Raw genomic sequence first — 18,052 nt, 5'->3', positions numbered from 1 at the left:
ACAGAGGAAGAGGGAAAAAAAAACTATCAGTCACTTTGTCACTGGGGAAGGCATTTTATTTTAAGTGTAATACATTTAAATTTCTCACTGGCATGATACCAGTCTTCATTGTGTTTTGAAGGCAAGTACAGAAAACAAGTGGGACAGCAAGATAAAGCTGTGTTGTGGAAGATATCTTTTTTAAATGGCAGAGGTAGATACCTGCCTTTGAATACTGAATGTTCTATTTTTCTGCTTTTTAGAAAACAATTTCAGAAACTGACATAATAGCAGTAAGGCAAAATTTTTGGTACTGACTTGACTGAGGCACTAGATCACTAGCACCGAGCTGTATTTTTTTAATTTAAAATTTGTCTTAAGTGACCTCTGAAATTAACTTAAATGTGGTCAAGACTTCAGCCTAAACATAGGTTACAGCTTCATTTGCTGTTTCAGTGTAACTCAGAATAAAGTATAGTTGTTCTTCATAATAAAATAACCTTGTGGTTTTGTTACAGTCCAGTGCAGTTCCATGTTATTGACCAGGTATGTTGTCAGTAATCTAAATGGAGAATAGATTCAGTAAGCTTTGGTAACACAGGCCAATGTAAGCAATTATGTTTACAAGACAGACACTAGAACTGTCCTACTCCTTAATTTCTGTCTATAATTTCTTCCAAAATCTGGATGATTTGCAGCCAGTTTCACACCAGCCCCTACACGTTTTCTTCCCAGAATCTTTTTGTACCTTATTTAATGTGAGACTTCAGGCTTCTGCAATATTGACTCCTTGCCCAAGCCCTGCAGAAGATCCCTGCAAAAGGTCCACTGCCCTACTGTGCACTGTGCATTTCACAGACCTTTCTCTTCAAAGGAAAAACTGAGGCCAATAATCAGTTGGAAAAATTCACTAACTTTGTATTGGGCAGTATAGTTCCAATAAATCTGTGTATTAGGTTGAGACCTAGGATGATGGTTTCTCAATATTTATGAAATCTGCTGGTGTGGGAGATTACAGTCAGATGAGAGTGAGAAGATTTGAGAGTCTCTTGGCATACAAGTGGGACAGCCTGGTGGGGGAGGGCGATTCCTTCCTTTGACAATCTGTGGCACCAGTTGCAGAAATGGCTCTGCTATGTGCAGAACTATTGCTGAACTGGCTCACATTACAGCCCAGATCATTTCAAGTTCACTGGCGTGAATTTTAGGTTGCCATAAAATGCTGTTTCAGTGGATCACTGGTGGTTCAGGAACAGCTGGCATGGACTGGAACTTCTTTACCAGGTTGCTCAGGAATCGGAACTTTGCCTCACGAGTCACTCTGAAAAGTATATAAATTTGTCTTGGGTGGGTACATTGTAAGGTTTCTTTCCTTTGCTTCATTTCACTGTGTGGTAAGTCACAGGTGACATACTAAAGCTGGCATCATGGCGACAAAAGCTATGCCTAACTTGTTCAAATTATATGTACAACTTAATTGTATGAAGTTCAGGAGACTCTGTGTGGGGTGTGTAAGGCAGTGGTAGTTAGCTACTGTTTTTTACGTAAAGGTATCATTAAGGCTGTGTCTTGCTGCATCTGTTCCCACTTACCTTTGAAGGAATCTCATTATATTCACGCTATAACTTTTTGAAGCATATGTGTATTTTAATTAAAATTTTACTTTCCCTGAATATTTACTTACTCTGATAACCAAATGTCTCATTTGTATCGAACTGGAACAGATTGCATGGTTTATTTCAGTTGACAGCACTTAATCTAGATTAATTTGTACTGTCCAACATTTCACTGATGAAAAATAAAAGGTAACATTGTAGGCATATCAGAGTTTGTCTACAGCGTGAAAATCAAAGAACTAATGTTTCCCAAGCACGTGCAAGTACTGTATTACTGAAAGGTCACTGTTCAAGCTTTGAAGTATGATATCATACATGATACATGACCTTTGGAGAAAGCACAGAAATTTTGTGGAAAGAATGGATATTTTAAAATTTGCGTATATGTATTTCAGGTAGGTATTGTTGTGCATGTTAGCACAGATGTGCCAATTAGGTCTTAAGAGCTAGCACTGCTCTTTGCTTTTCTTACAGGTAAGCCTTGCCTCTTTGGGTATCCGTCTCTGTTACTGTTACTTTCTCATGTTACAGCTTGGGACCCTGCAGTAAGATTGTCTTAAAAGGAACTTGTAAGAGGGTAGTGCTCAGATTTGTCTCTGAATTTGGTTTTGCTGATTGATAATCTGCTTTGGATTCCACATCTAAACATTCTCCTACCCAACTTCATTGTCTTACCACAGAACTTACATTTCAGAAAGCTGATCCATCCTGCAATGTAAACTTTGTGATTTGTTGTTTTACATGGTACACAAAAAAGCGTCTTATTTTGGGCAAAAAAGATGGAAGAGGGAATCCCATCATCAAGATGCATCCTAATTTGACATTCTGTCTAAATTCCTTTGCCCACCAGTTCTTGAGTTGAAACTACATTTTAAGGAATTAAAGAATTTAAGATTTGGACAAGTACAGTTTGACTATCACAGAATGGTAGAGGTTGGAAGGGAATTCTGGAGGAACCTCTTGTCCAACCCCCCTGCTTAAATGCAGATCAGGTTGCCCAGGATCATGTCCAGATGGCTTAAAGAATATAAATAATACACAGGTATAAGAGTATAAGCAATTAATCCTCATGCTCTCAAGTCTTTTTAAAACTATTTTTTTAATTAAAAAAAAAAAAAAGAAAAAAAAATGCTTATATGTCTTAACAGTGTATTTCCAAGGTTGAAATTTGGCAGATCATTAGAACAGGTTTTCATTTAAATAAGTAACACTTTCTAAAGCTATAAATATTTTTGATGATGCATGGTGTTACAGTGTGCCTTAGAAGTCTAGATAAATTTCTTATAGAATATACTTTTCTTAAGATAATTATGCTAAATATTTATTGCTAACATCGGCTTGTCCTGATTTCTTGGTAGTGTGGGTGTTTATGTATGTATGAGTCTATTAGTATTTCATGTTATTATCTCATCCACACACACAAATGAATTAGTGTAATTTGAATTCACATGTGTATGTATATATAGGAAAAAAAATTGCAGATCTTATCTTTGCTGGTTTTCTAATAACCTAATGAACACCTTATCAAAAGAAAAAAGTCAGTGTCTCTTAATTGATACAAAGAATTGGTGGTTAGGTACATACAGGTAACGCATTGCATTTGAAGGTTGGATACAGATGATGTGTGGCCCCATGATAACTTCTGTGCATGTGTATATGTATTTTTTTACTTTTTTTTTTTCCTATTTTTTTTTTCTCTCAGTAGCTTTTTGTGGTTCTTCCTTCTGGAAGTAAGCATAAGCTGTCAATAAGCATAGCTTTTCTGGCTCAGTGTGAGAAGCTTGACATAAACAATACCTCAGTCAAACACATGCTAAATGGAGGAAGAATGTGAAATTAATGTCTGCTTGTGTTACTATTTTGTAATACTTAATGCTGATAATATACATTTATTCTGCAATTTATGTTAATGTGTTTAATGTTTTTGATGAAGCAAACATCCCTGTTACATTTTTAATGTATTTTTTGCATGATATGTCATTGGTGTTGACGAGACATCTGTTAAATTAAACTTTTGTTTTTATGTAGGTTTATGAGTTAGATGGCATCCCCTTGATCCTGGACAACTGCAGCATTGATGACAACAATCCTTGTATCCTTTACAGAAGAATTCTAATTATTGAATATGACTCATAAGAAGAGGTGTGGGGGTTTAATATATTTATGCCAGCATTGCTTTCACTTGGTACCTAAGTCTAACTGACCTCCTGAGTTTCTAGGTTGTATTTAAATGTTCGGCTCAGAAGTGAGCAAACTCATAAATATGCTTTCATGAACTGGATTCTAAGTAAGTTGAACTGTGATTATATTCTGTTTCCTAAAATGATAAATATTACTGGTTTACAAATGTCAGTCCAAAAAGCTAACTGTGGTAGAAATCTGAATTTAAGACTATGTTTGGTCATTGTATCAGGTCTTAGAGCTTTTGCTTCAACTGAAATCTGTTCAGTAAACTGAAATAAGTATGCCATCAATTCTTCTTGTACTTCCATGGTCTGATTCTGGTAAAGGGCACTGCTGGATGTGCTGGGAAGGGCAGGGTAAGTTACCTTTCTCTCAGCAGAATAGCCCTTAGAAAACCTAGTAAGGAGTTTTGATACTGAGTTACTCTTTCTTTGCTGGAAAGAACAGCTGTGCAATGACTTTTAGTACTTCTTTCTAGGATTAATCCTTCATTTTAGCTGTTAGTAAAAGAGGATAAGGTTTGAGTCCTTCAAAGGGTAGAGTTGTAATTTACGATCTTGAATTAAATGAAATTAAAATATCATGGGAGCCTTTACTGCAGTTTGAGCAATGTGGAACTTCTTACACCTTTTGATACAGGCTGACATTTTATGGCTTTACTATAAACTTCTTACCAGAGGATAAAAAATTGCTTACTTGATTTTTAAAGACTTACTAGACATAATGACACCTCTTAATATGAGCTTTCACCACTGATCCATCGTGTGCAGTATTCAGGTATATGAAAAAGTAAGTAGCACTTGGGCAGAAGGCAGGCTAGCCTGCCATGATGAAGTTTGATGCGTCAGCTTTTGGAGCACAGCCTCTGACTTCTACTCTGTTTATCGTTTTGACCTAGAGCTATTCCAGGTGCTTGTGCTACATGAACTGAATGCTCCTCTGCTTCTCTCCTGCCTCTAATGTTCCTCATCTGCTTTGTTCTCAGCATGTCTTATGCAGGGAAACAGAAGAGGAGTTTTGCAGTTTGTGTCTGTCTGTACTTTCATCTGCTTTGCAGCATATTCTGCTACTTCTAGACACCACAAACCAAGTCCTTAGTAGCACGTAGGTGCCTGACTGCATTGCATAACATTCCTCTGAAGAGGTTGAACTGTTTCTCTCCTCCCTGTGTGCACCCAGTCCTGTCTGGCATCCTGTGATGCTTGGAAACCAGAGCAGTGCTCTTACTGAGATTTGAAAGCCTACTTGCTTAAAATTGAAACATCCTAAAATTGCCTGCATTGTAGCTTTTCCAGAGTGAATGTATTTTGTCTCCTTTCTCTTTCAAGGAAGAGTAATTAAAAGGAAGTATTTAGGCAGCTTTTGAGCTCAGTGTTGGGAAAGTTACTGAAATTTGAATATGATCACTCAGTGGTGCTGCAGTTTGCCAAGGTGATATAAAAAGCTGCAAATGAAAGCTTGGTGTAGCTCTTCAGCCATGGTTCCTTCAGAGAATCATGTCCAGAAACTTCTCTACGTTTTTGTTTCTAGTGCCTGTTTTTGTGGTTTCAGGCTGTTACTCGGATTTCTGCTTGGATAAAGCTGACTGGAAAAAGTTTCATCCAGATTCCTTTTATATAAGAACTTAGATTTCTTAGTAAAGTCTTTGTAGATGCACATTTTTGTTGACCTTTATCTGTTTTGGAGACACCAAAGCCCTACTGTTAAGATGTCATTATGTTTTCTACTGAAAATAGGGTTGATATGCTGATTTTCTACATTTTACTAAGTCTGCCTCTGAATTACACATAGAAAATTTTCCAAAGAAAAATGTAACTTTTGTGTTAAAAGTGATAGGATTTTTTTTTCTGGTTAAAAAAAAAAGTTTCCTTAAAGTATGCAGTTCATCAGGAGAAGCTGGACTGCCATGTTAGATGTTGAAAGAGCTCTTTATTACGTTTGAGAGGAGAAAGCCTTTGATAAATCTTTTTATTTGTAGCGTATGGAAGCATACTGAAAGAGGAAATCGGTCTGCTCTTACCCTAAAATAAATTCCTTTGTAAACCTGTCATTACCTTAAAATTGCATCCTTTGAGATCCTGAACAGTTCTGTAATGTGCATAGAAATATCAGGAGGTTCGTTGCTTACGAGGTTGCTAGCTGAAGTTCAACTGGCATGTTTTCATTGCTTTAATTTTTTAGGTTTGAATTCATCTTTCAGTGCCCAGTTTGGGAGAACTGTTATCTTGTCTGATTACATCTCAGATGGACTTGTATCTTTTACATTTATACTAACAAAGAGTAATTTTTCCTTCAGGATATTTCATGAGTAAAAGCAACAAAACCCCACCCTCATTAGTAACAGACATGAAGATGATTATGGATGCTTAAGAACAAATTTGCTATACCTCTTGCAGTTACTTGAATTGGTATTTTAAGTTTTCAGCTACTATAACTTTGCATGATTCCAAGTAAACTCAGTGGAAAAACGCTGAAAGTTGCCAGATGTTCAACTTTTCTCTGTTAGGCTTTTAGCACAGGGGGAAAAGGTAAACAGTGAGACTGGGGAAACACAGTTCATTTTTGACCTTGAGTTCTGAAGAGTTAAACTTTAGAGAAGGTTGAATGTCACTTTACCTTTTTCTGTACCCTTTAAATCTTTCATCTTGGACTGGCTGTATCCTAATCATAATTGTTATTCTGTATTCAAAAGAAAAAATGGTGTTTCAAATTGTGAGTGGACTTGTTTGCCTTTAGATTAAGCAGAGGTTTGTTCATGTGATAAATTTTTGGTTTGGAAAATTTAGTTTCTTCTTGTTTCTGAAAAGTTGGGAATGGTGTGCTTTACTTATGTAACCTGTGTTTAAAAACAAACCTGCCACAGAATAGCAGAGTGGGTTGGAGATGCCTATCTGGGTAATACTAGTAAAAAATTTACTCCAGATCCTGCTTTTCAGGTTATTTGGGTTGAAAAGGCATTCTAAATTAAAATATCTTCTGTTTTGCTCTCTGAGCCACCATCTTGCTCATCTCTGACTGACTTCAGCATCGGATGGGAGCCCTTCTTTTTGTTCCTGTCTTTTACCTCATCCTAAATTCTTATTGTGCCTTCCAGCTTCATTTCTGACCTTTCACAAATTCTGCTTGGTTAAGGCAAACATAAGGAGGGAGGCCAGCCCATTCTCATCAGAAGACTACTGAACGTAATCATACAGAAAAGGTTCTTGTGAAAGACTTTAAATAAACTAACCTGTTTATTACTAAAGACTTTTCAGTTTACCTTAACTAAGTTATCTGCTTTTTCTCTACTTCCTAACACACTCATGAGTAACACACACGTGTGCCTTTTTTTTTTTTTTTTTAATTAATTTAATGGTTGTGCTTAGAAATATTTATTACTATATTAGGAAAAAACATATTATCCAAAGTACTGTAGTGTAATAGCTGTTAGTGGTAAAACTTGAAAATCAGAAGTGAAAGGCAGTTTAGAAGATGGAATATTCTTGTTTTTTCAGCATGCTTGCCAATCTTAACCTTTTGAAGTTCTTATAGTAGCTCTCTTGATAAATTGATTTTCTGAATGTCTGAATTTAATTGGAATGACTTTATGTAAATGTCCATATTATATTTAACCCCTAATTGGGCATGTTTTTCTGTTAGCCAAAAGTGCAGTCATACTTGAAGAAAAAATATCTTGCAGTGGTGTGTTTATGTAGAATCACAGAATGGTTTGGGTGGGAAAGGACCTTAAAGATCATCTAGTTCCAGCAGGGACACCTTCCACTAGACCAGGTTGCCCAAAGCCCCGTCCAACCTGGCCTTGAACCCTTCCAGGGAGGGGGCAGCCACAGCTGCTCTGGGAAACCTGGGCCAGTGCCTCACCACCCTCTATGTATGCACACATATACGTGTTTATATATATGAGTAAACACCCAGCTGGCTATGTTTTAGGAGTAAGAATTTGCAGCATTTGTGAAAGGAGAACCTGTGGTTGCTGTGGATATCCACACATAGGCCCCTTAGTTTTAACAGTGGATGAAAATGTAGAAAATGTAAGTTACTTTTCAGATACTACTTCCCTAAGCTGCTTCTATTATATTCAGTCTGAAAGTCATCTGAGCGGTAGGTTGCAAATACTTTTGACTTAATGGCAGCAGCAAGTATAATTGTGGTTCATTAAACTTCTGGCTAAAGCTAGATGAAATCAAGTTGCTATGGTCTACAACAATGTCAGTTTGTGAGATGCCAGCAAAGACTTTTAGGGGAGCTGACAGACATTTTATTTCTAAGTTACAGAGTGCAACCTGAAACAGGCCACATACTGTAAAAAAGCCTCATAGCTGAATAGAAGCCAGTAGAAAGCAAAAATAGGAGTGTGAGTTGACTTTTTAGAGTAAACCATCATACAGTTGAACATTTTCATGTAAATGTGGCTATCTCAGGTATGTTGGCAAGAAAATACAGCATAATGTTACATCAGTAATGTCTGCCTTTCTTCGGAAAGTTCATTTTTGGCACTGACAGTGCATATAGTAGTTTGAGGTGATTTATTTGATTCTGTATTTTCATAAGCATACATAAAATCATATTATTTCAGTGGATACGGTCAGTGCAAAGGACCTAGACTACTGATGAAAACAATAATGACCTTCTCATGCCCAGTCAAGTTCTGCCCACTTGGAAGAAATTACCCTTTTCCTCATCCCATTGGCACTTGCTTTGCTGTAGAAGTAAGTTTGAAGTAAGTTTGAAGCCTACCTGAGCTAAATGGAAGTTTATTCTTTGGTAGAGAGCTTCAATTTTGCACTATCACATGTTGCTGCTGCTGCAACCCTTATCATTGGGCACAGAGCAGTATTAGAATCTTTTTTTCCTGTAAACCAGTACTGATTGTGTCGCTGTAACTTTAACAAAAAAGGTAGATAGTAAGTTTTTAGTGACCCAGTGGTGGTTGAGGTCAGCAGTGAAAGAATGGGACTTGTCAGCACAGTCAAAGAGCAGAAATTCGTTGGCCTGAACCTTTAGGTTCATAGTGCCAAAGACAATGCAGAATATCAGCTGAGTGGAAGCCAATTACCATAGGTGGAAGTAGGACAAAAAAAAACGTTCAGGCAAGAAGAAATCACTGTATTGCCATACTCCAGTTCAGACTAATTCAACTTCTGTGTACTGTGAATTCTTCTTTAAAGATAGAGTGTAAGATTTCTGGTTTGTGGCATATGCACAAACCTTAGCTCCTTCTCTATATCTTGCAATTATATTCAGATGAACTGGTCAGACTAGAAGCTGGAACAGGTACAACTGTGGTTATTCATTGAGCAAGAACAGTCTGAGAGGGGCTTATTTCTTTCACCTTATTCAGCAGACCAAATCCTATCTTGTTCATGCAAGTTGCTAGGAATTCTTTATAGCTTTATTTTGTTAGATACTAATGGAGCCTAGGGGTCTGTGTGTCTCCCAAGGGTATCCCTCAGTGTTTTATAAGGGTGGGGGTTTTCTGGCTGTAGTAGTGGTCTAGTTTCCTAAGTGATTCCCAAGAGGCTTCAACCTTTTTGTTATTTCTCATGGTGAAGGGGGAGAAACACAGCCATTCCCAAACGCTGCTTTTGGTTTTAGTTGGGAAGATCATCTGCCCACCGATGTCTATTTCTGCCACTATGTATCAGGGCATTTTCACACTCTTGAAAGAAGTGTTGCAAGTAACCAGTCTTGTTCTTAGAGTGTTAATGGACTAAAGAGGTCTGGATTCCATTCTAAGTAGGATTTTTCTATAAAATGTTGAATAAAGTGTCCTGAGTGGGATTATTATAATGCTCTGAAGGGGAGGAGCTAGGTGCATGCACCATGTTGAAAAGGGTACAGGAGGCATTTGTGTAACCTAATCTTGCTTTAAATCACTCTTGACACTGGCTGCACATCTGAAGAGTTGAGATAATACAACTTCCATGTCTTAAACCAATGTTTATAATTTCTGTATGTTGCAAACTCTTTGGAACAGAACACAGTTAAAGGTGAAGGACCAAGCAAAAAGTACCACATTAAGCATGATATTTGGTAGATCTAAATTCTGACTCAAAGGCTGCACTTCTGAAATGTTTATTGCAAGAAAATGTTTACTTTAGAATGAAAACAGAAATGTGACGTTTTCTTGTGAGATGTTCTACATCCACTAGCTAAATCAGTAATCCATACTGTTCCCCAGAAAAAATTTTCTGAAATGCGACATTCTCCTAATATGAAAAAGATTAAGACCACAGAAGGAATGTAGTGTGCAGTACAGGAAAAGATACTCTGAGAAATGAAAGCACTGTCCCTTTTCTTTCTTCCAGAAATGACCACAGGTTACATTTCTTGTTTGGACATTTAACAAAGTTATAATTCCTAGTGGTATATTTCAAGTTGCTGATTCCATAATTTCAGAATGCAATTTATTTAGTGCTTCTGCAGGATGATTAAAATACTGAAATTCAGAGTTGGGGGAAGTTTCAATTTTCTTGAGCATATATAAAATACTAAAGCAGATTTGTAGAGATGTAAATATGATTTCTCTTCTTCAGTATCTCAATTCCACCCAGATCCAGTAAGTGACAACTGCCATCATTAAGAAACGTGTGTGATGTACAGGGTCCCTCTTAGAGCTGGAGGAAGTTTCATAGAGGTATGCACAATGCAAGAAAGCTCTTTCAAATGTTACATTATAATATTTCTAATCCCTTGAGAGGAGTAATCTCTGTAGGCACCAACTCATGCATGTAAAAGCAAGGAATTAAAGTTAATAACTCTATTTCTAAACCAAATATTGTCATATTTGTCCTCTGCCCTAATCCTCTTGGTGGATTTAAATCCATGACAGGTTTGAATTCTTGAAAGAAAGCGGTCTTTAGTTACCAGGAGCACCAAAAAAAAAAAAAAAAAAAAAAAAGAAGAAGAAGAAATGGAGAAAATATAATATTTCACCGCTTTTATAGCTCAAACAGCTTGCTTGATTTTTCTTTAGACTTTCTTTTGAAAAATTCCCCTCTGGGCTGAGACGGAGCACTAGAAATTTGAGACCTAGGGTTTTTGTTTTTTTTAAATAAAGCTTAGGAGTGGTTCAAAAATATTGTTGAGAATGGAATGCCTTCTACAACCACCTTATCATATTTCAGTCTGTCTTCTTGACATTGTTTCTTGCATGCTTCCAAAGAATATTCAGATGTCATATGGCCGATACTTTGCATAATATCTTTATTCTGACATTTTTCTGTTGTCCCATTTTCAGTCGCTATTACTAAAGCAAGTTGTAACTTCAGCTGGCAAATACATTGTCTTGTGTAGCTCCTTCCTGATCCTTAAATCGTTTTCCCTCATTTCCCCATATCTTTGTTTAGACTTTGTTCTTTCTAATTCTGAAATGGTTTCCAAAGTCTAACCTTTCTTTTCTCACTAAGGATATATTTGCAGTCCATTCCACTGACCTTATTGATTTGTTCTTGTCTCTTATTGTTGTGAGATTTCTTCGAGGAGATGCAACCATTTCCTGAAATTGTAGCAGATATAATTGTGGCTAATGGCTATTTTGTAAAACATGGGAGAAAAACTTTAGTTGGTTACAATTTAGTTGCATCTTTCAAAACACCCATTTATTTAACCTTTATTATTTTTGGATACACAGTGGACATCATCCGGTGTCTAAGTGACTGGAACTGGATTTTCATTTACCTTAATTGTTTTGATTATTTGTCATAAAGTGACATTTGAAATTACCAAAAGCAGCAGGGTTATGCCACATTAGTTATTCAGAGACCCTGCATCAATAAAATACCCAAGTACAATGCTGAAGGATGGCATACAGATCCTTGCTGAATCTATATAAATAGATGAATCTCTAGAGAATATAAATAGAAAAAGAGCTTCTATCCAGATTGTGAGTCAGCTTATTTTGTAATCTGCCTTAGAGTGATAAATTATAATTAGCTTGACCACATCTCAGATATTATCTAGGTTGGGTTTTTAAGTCTAGTGTCAAATTTTTGAAAGTTTTATTTGATTTCTATAATTCCCATTTTAGAGAATTTTAGAATAGCTGTTTATTTCTATATGTATGCATATGAACGCACGTGAATGTATTTCTGTGTGTAGGTGCAGCTATTTTCTTTACATGTGCAAGGAAATTTATAATGACTACAGTCAGCCTGATACTTAATCAGTTTGTGAATACAATTACCATCCCCCTATGCTTTAGTGCTTTACATCTCACTATTTGCTGTAGGTTTTAATAGTAATTTGATACACGAGTTTCAACTTAATGGAATTTTGCATTTTTTTCTGTACCTGGGAAGAGAAGATAAGCTAAGACAATTTTAACAGTTAGGTAACAGCAATTGAAGCTTTTTCTTTTTAATATAATAACCTGCTAACTCTCTGGTATTTCTTATAGGTAACTAACAGATTTAGTTATCATGAATTCTTAAAATTGGATTAGTGTAGTAAAAGGGACTGTAAGAACAGAATATTGTAACTGTGGAGCATTAGCTTGAGATTGATCAAGAGTGTGATTCTTTCTGTTTTAAAACCAGATGATTTATAGTTACTCAAAAATTGCAGGTTTCTATTAAAAATGTAAGTCATAATTTAAAAAAAAATTGGCAGCCTAAGCAGCAAAAATGAATGTGTCATATTCATGGTTTTAAGCTACTATTACAAGTTTGAGTATAGGAAAAAGTAAAACAAACTAGAGGTTATGGCTTAATTTTTTTTTTAAGTTCTGTAAGTTTTGGCATAAGAGATATTATAATAAAAATAGCTAAACATGTACTATGGCTTTTGTAGCTCTGGAGTACTTGACTGAAATTTTGTGTTTAATTTTATAGTATACTAAGGTGTGTTGACACTGTGCTTTTAAGTCCCACACAGCAGGAAAGGAGGCACATGAAATATGAAATAAATGTTGTTTAGCTGGCAGGCATTAAAGACTAATAGCAATCTGGGTATATAATACTGTTCAGTGGTGTCTTATGTGTCATCTGTTAGCCTAGAAGTACTAGCCATCTGGGAGGAAAATTGCCACGTTGCTTTAAGAAAGAAATGTCTTAGTGACCCAGATTGCTGCAGTAGTAAACAGCACTTTAATGAAAACTGGGTACCATGTAGCTGGACATCACTGAAGTGAGTATGAAGTTAAAAGCAGTCAAGCCTTGGAACTAAGAATAAGCCTCGTGATTTGACTCTGAGTGTCAGAATTGGATGGTGCTGAAAATGTGTTTCTGAATGACTTGGAGAACTTGGACTTTACTTGTGGGAGCATAGCTAGGAGTGAGAGGGCAACTGAATATTGTGACCTTTTGTTTTTCACTTTTTCTGAATTATTAATAGCCAGAAAGAGCAGGCAACTGTGTTGCACCTGTAATCAGCCATATATCAAGTTTTAGCAGAATTTGTTGCATAGCTCTGGTGCCTGTGCCTCGGAAGGGATGCTGAAAAATAGAAACAGTGGAGGCAAGAGGTACAAGAATTATGCAAAGTTTGGAATATCTCCCTCACTTTCTCTCTTTAGTTCATGCAAAAGATGCTTACCAAGTGACTTGATTATGATCTGTGAATTTTATTGGTTTTTAGTCTATAATGAAAATCAGTGTTTGGAAACAAATCTAAACCAGAAAGAAATCACAGGCTATAATGAATGAGATGCTCACTGGAACAGTTTGTTTAGGGAACACAGTGAAGCCTCCTGGTCAACATTGGATGCCTTTCAGAAAAACACGTGAAAATATCTTGTACATGAAACCGAATTGACAGGCTTGACTTCAAGAGTAAATGGCCTTTGGTTGTCTATGTTCTGTGCAGAAGCACTGAGCAAAAGAGGTATGATTGTCCATTCTGGTCTCAAAGTACATTTGTTGGCCGAAGATACTTAAATGGGTGAACTTTCACTGGAAGTTAGACATAGGATATTGTTGATTATACTGAAGATATCAGTCCCATTTTAAAGAAGCCTGTATCCCACAAGGCATACTTTTTTTGAGAAATGGATTCATCATTACAGGTGGTGGATAGGATGTTCAGAGACTGATATAAATACAGGTAGCCAAAAAGATGGTGTTTGTCTGCTAGAGGAGGAGGTAACTACTGGTGTGGGAGGTTGGTAAAGGCTTGGCAACTGGAAAAAATACTTAATGTACAAGTATTTTCTGCTACGGATGTTTCCTAGTTTCTGTAGGCTGTGAATTACAGAGAATGTTGCCTTAGTATTGAAACTATTTTGATTACTTTAAACTGAGTAGTTTTGCCCATTTGTCTATTCTGAGATGGTATCATTTGAGATCTTTCTTTGGCAAAGCAATTCCACTCCAAGAGTGAAATTTGAGCTGCAAACCCCAGTTCAGTTTTTTCGGGATAGGATTTCTGTCTTTACCAAAATGTTTTGTGGAAGCAAATTTGTATGGGGAGTGCTTGCAGTAAGCATCAGCAGCCCACCCTGGTCTTTCTGTCCCAGTAAGGTGTAGGAAAGGGCTGGCTGCAGGCTTCTACTCCATGCGTTTCCAGTGAAGCTTTGCTGCCACGTAGTGGTGGAGATTGAAGGTTGTTTGGCGATGGATGGTCCAACCCTCCTACTGAGCTCTTGGACCAGGTGAGCGTTACCTGTAGCAGAAATGAACTTCTGCTTTAGGTTCCCCAGGGTTACAAATCTTATCCCTAAAAAGTGTGATCAGGAATAAATGCCTCTTCCGTCAGCCAGTGGTGCCTCTCCACCTTGGAGGCGTCTATATTAGATGACTGCTGTGTCTGCTCTGCAAAAGCCAGGCCAAGCAGGGGAAGGAAGGAAGGAAGGACATTCCCAGTTGATGTAGTATTGCCTTTTTCTAGCTTTTAAACCCAGAACATAGTGACTGCAATTATAAGTGATAATAACTGCTGTGGAATAAATAAAAATACAGGCAACCGAACTACTTTAGACCTTTTTATCCTAACTTCTGGGCAGAATATTTTAAGTTTATATAGGCTGAACTCCTGAAGTTTTCTGATGATGGTAATTTAATGTCAGCTATAAATAGAGTCCGAGGCATTAATTCTAAACATATGAATTAACTTCTTTAAAATAAGTAAATAAAACCTTTAGTTCTTTACATTTTGTCTGATTACTTTTTTGATAATGTCTTAAGCACAAGTAAAAGTTTTGTAAAAAAAAAATAAAGAAGTTGTAAGAAATTGCTATCATCTTATACAGCTTCTAGGACTTCATAAAACTACTAAAACCCCCAAAAGGAAGAAGCTTGTAGAGGTCTGTAAGGAATTTGGCTGACTCTGAGAGACCAAAATCCTGACTGCCTACTATGTGTGGTCAATCACAGCACATTGATCCAAACTGTGATTAACAATTGCAATAGCTGTCTAGAAACCTCTTTTAAATGGTGAGAATAATTATCTTCAAGTTGCTGTGAAACAAAAGTACTTAAAATGACTGAAAGACTTGAAGGGGAAATGGTTTATGTTTTTTCAGTGTGGTCCAGTTAGGGCTGTAAGTGGAAATGAATCTTCTAATGTGATGCTTCAGTATTTCATTTCTCCCTACAGAAGTTTTAGTGATAATTGGATTACTTGTTGAAGACCAGAAAGAAATATAATTAACAAGAATTGTATTTTCATTATCTCTGGTTTCTAGCCCTATAGGCCTGTTCCAGAAAAGCTATTAGAGAAGTTGGGTGACTTTAGCTGTTGCATAAACAGCCCATTTGTCTAGGGTTCCAACCCATGTGGGTTCTCTTTCTTCATGAGGTTTTATATCTCTTCTGATACTTGATTAAACTGTAGTAAATATTTAAATCGTCAAAAACCTGTTTTAAATGGGGTGATGGAATTGGGCAAAGGATATCTTCTTTTTCTCATTAGGCTAAATGACTCTTAAGGAAGAAAGTTTCCTAAGTCATCATTTAATTAGTGAAAATTGACTGTAGTGCAGGAAACGGTCTAACTAAAAAAACCCATCTCTACACTATGTAGTAAATCAGACTCTTCACCAAGGATATTTAAAAATTCCACAGTATTAGTAACTGTCAAGGGAACTTAAGAAAACAGATGTATATATTTCATTTTCCTTGACACCACTTTTCAGTATCCTGTATTGGTTAATGATAATACTCAACTTTTAAAACTTACTACTTGCCTTTTTCAAGCAACATACTCTCAGAAGTACTTATGCATTGCTGTATAGCTACCTCATCAGATTCAAACCTCATTAATAATTATGTCTACTATGTTTCATCCATAGAATCCTAGTTGTTTTATAGAACAATTAGTTTGGGTTCTGATGGCTACAATAGACTTGCCAATAACATCTAGTCCAAATTGGACCTCCTAATGTAAGACTGTAAAGCTGGAATACTCTCTTTGGGAAATGGTTTGTAAGTCTTCCTCTCCAGTAATGCATCAAAATGGCATATTGGTTAGCAGCTCCTGACAGTATGCAGTTGTATTTTCACACGCCATTAAACTTAGAAAACAGCCACTGTGCTATTGCTAGCACTGACTCTAGCAACCTCTTGTAGCAGAATCCATATGAAATGAGAATTGTGAAAGGTTCCCTTTGCAGGCAATGGCAATACTTCCGTCGGATTTAGTGGCACAGATTTTCGTGGTTTATATTGATTGCAGATAGTAAAATTTTTGCTTTAGGAAAAATCCTCTAGGGCAGATTTCCAGCACATTTTCTCCACCTCTCTCCCTTTCTTCCTGTATACCCTCCTCCCTGACAATTGCAGTTACGACCCAGAGGAGTTTAGATGATAAATTTTAAATTGCTGTATGAAGATGTGACAAAAGTATGGAACACAGGGAAAGTTGATTCAGTTTTGTTATCATTTGTATAAGTCAAAATAACATAGGAATCCCATAGCAGACAGTACTGATGGATTTTGAAAAAGAGTTGCTATACATGTGTGCAAATGTTTGTCATTATTCCCTAAGCGCAGGTAGTCTAGTAATGAGGCTCCTGCAAAATGAAAGGAAAATTTTTCTTTCTTTTGTATGCCCTCTGCACTGTGACAGAGATACTGTAATCTTCACTTCCTTTTCTGTAATATTAATTAATTTGAGTGCAATATGTCCTCTTGGAAAAATCTAGACAAGTCTATGCCATCAGATCTACTGTGCTTGCTGCATTTCTTTTCTTTTATGTGGTTTCTCAACAAACAGGCTCATGCTCTTATTTGTAGTAACTATGGAAACTTTAGAAGCTCTCTTTCTAAGGCTGAGCATACAATAAAGTGCTTAAAGTGTTGGTAGGATTAGAGACTCTAGAATATGTTTAATTTTCTCTCTGTGTCTCTGTCTTTGGAGAGAAGCAAGAGGGTAATGTGAATATTAGCTGGGGACTAGCTTTAATCTCTGCTGACACTTAAGTCTGTCTAGGTCTGCACACAGCCATCCAAAGGTCTTAGCCTCACACAGCATGCGAACAAGGGAAATCATGCATATTCATGACTGAATTTACAATGGAAAACCTACATACAGAAAAGAGTTTTTGAGTGAGTGAAAACGTTATTGAAACCATTTTGCAGCTTCAGCTACAGTAGTCAATAATGATAAATGCTATAATGATGATAGAGTTCATAAGATAATGGGGATGTCTTAGATATTATGTAAGCATGAATGGATATGATAATAGGAAAACATCATTTGCTCTGGGGTTTAGCAGTGTTTTGTGTTGAAGGACATAAAGATGATGGTAACGGGATTATTCCCAAGGCTAATACATAAAAAAAACTTTTTTGAGAGTACTTTTTCTCTGTGTGGCACTTGGAGTGATTGAGAACTGACGCTCTTTGAAAGTAACTTTTTTTTGTTTTGTTTTTTTAGGAGGTATTCTTTTATGCAAGTGCTGTATTTTATGCACAGCTGTATTTTAGGAACACAACACGAGAAGTCTGCTCCTCATCCCAGGAGCAGAGCCAGGGATGGTGGTAGTGTGTTTCTCACAGTTCATTGGGAGAACTTCATGTTACTTTTTGACATTTGTGAAATGCTTTAAATCAGACCTTGGAAAGACCTGCTAGATATCAGCTTTTGTTCATCTGTTCGCTCATGTGCATTCATCAGCTTGCATACTTAACTATTCTGAAATTTATTTTCACCATTGGAGCTGATAAGTGAGATTCTGCTTATATGTGATCTGATTTCTTTGTTACTTTATTGTTGTTTTACAGACTCAGATGTAATCTTCAGTGGATAGTCAGTTTATGTAAGTTACATGTAGTTTCACACTCGTCTTTTCACCTAATCACCATAGTAGTGATTCACTGACAGAAGAGAATACCTTG

At 36.6% G+C, this 18,052-nt stretch overlaps 1 protein-coding gene across 2 annotated transcripts in view; it reads left to right on the top strand.

Moving 5' to 3' along the window:
* Nucleotides 1–18,052, top strand: part of ATXN10 (ataxin 10) — a 104,553-nt gene that overhangs the window by 83,659 nt on the left and 2,842 nt on the right. For both annotated transcript variants that reach the window (XM_042795443.1, XM_032986432.2), the window contains exon 10: nucleotides 3,624–3,687. In XM_042795443.1, the coding sequence (XP_042651377.1) occupies nucleotides 3,624–3,687 (64 nt within the window). The remainder of the gene's footprint in view (nucleotides 1–3,623; nucleotides 3,688–18,052) is intronic.

This window comes from Tyto alba, unplaced genomic scaffold (assembly GCF_018691265.1).
Source record: "Tyto alba isolate M040663 unplaced genomic scaffold, T.alba_DEE_v4.0 Super-Scaffold_21, whole genome shotgun sequence".
Lineage (NCBI taxonomy): Eukaryota > Metazoa > Chordata > Aves > Strigiformes > Tytonidae > Tyto > Tyto alba.
This window is presented reverse-complemented; position numbering and strand designations above follow the sequence as displayed.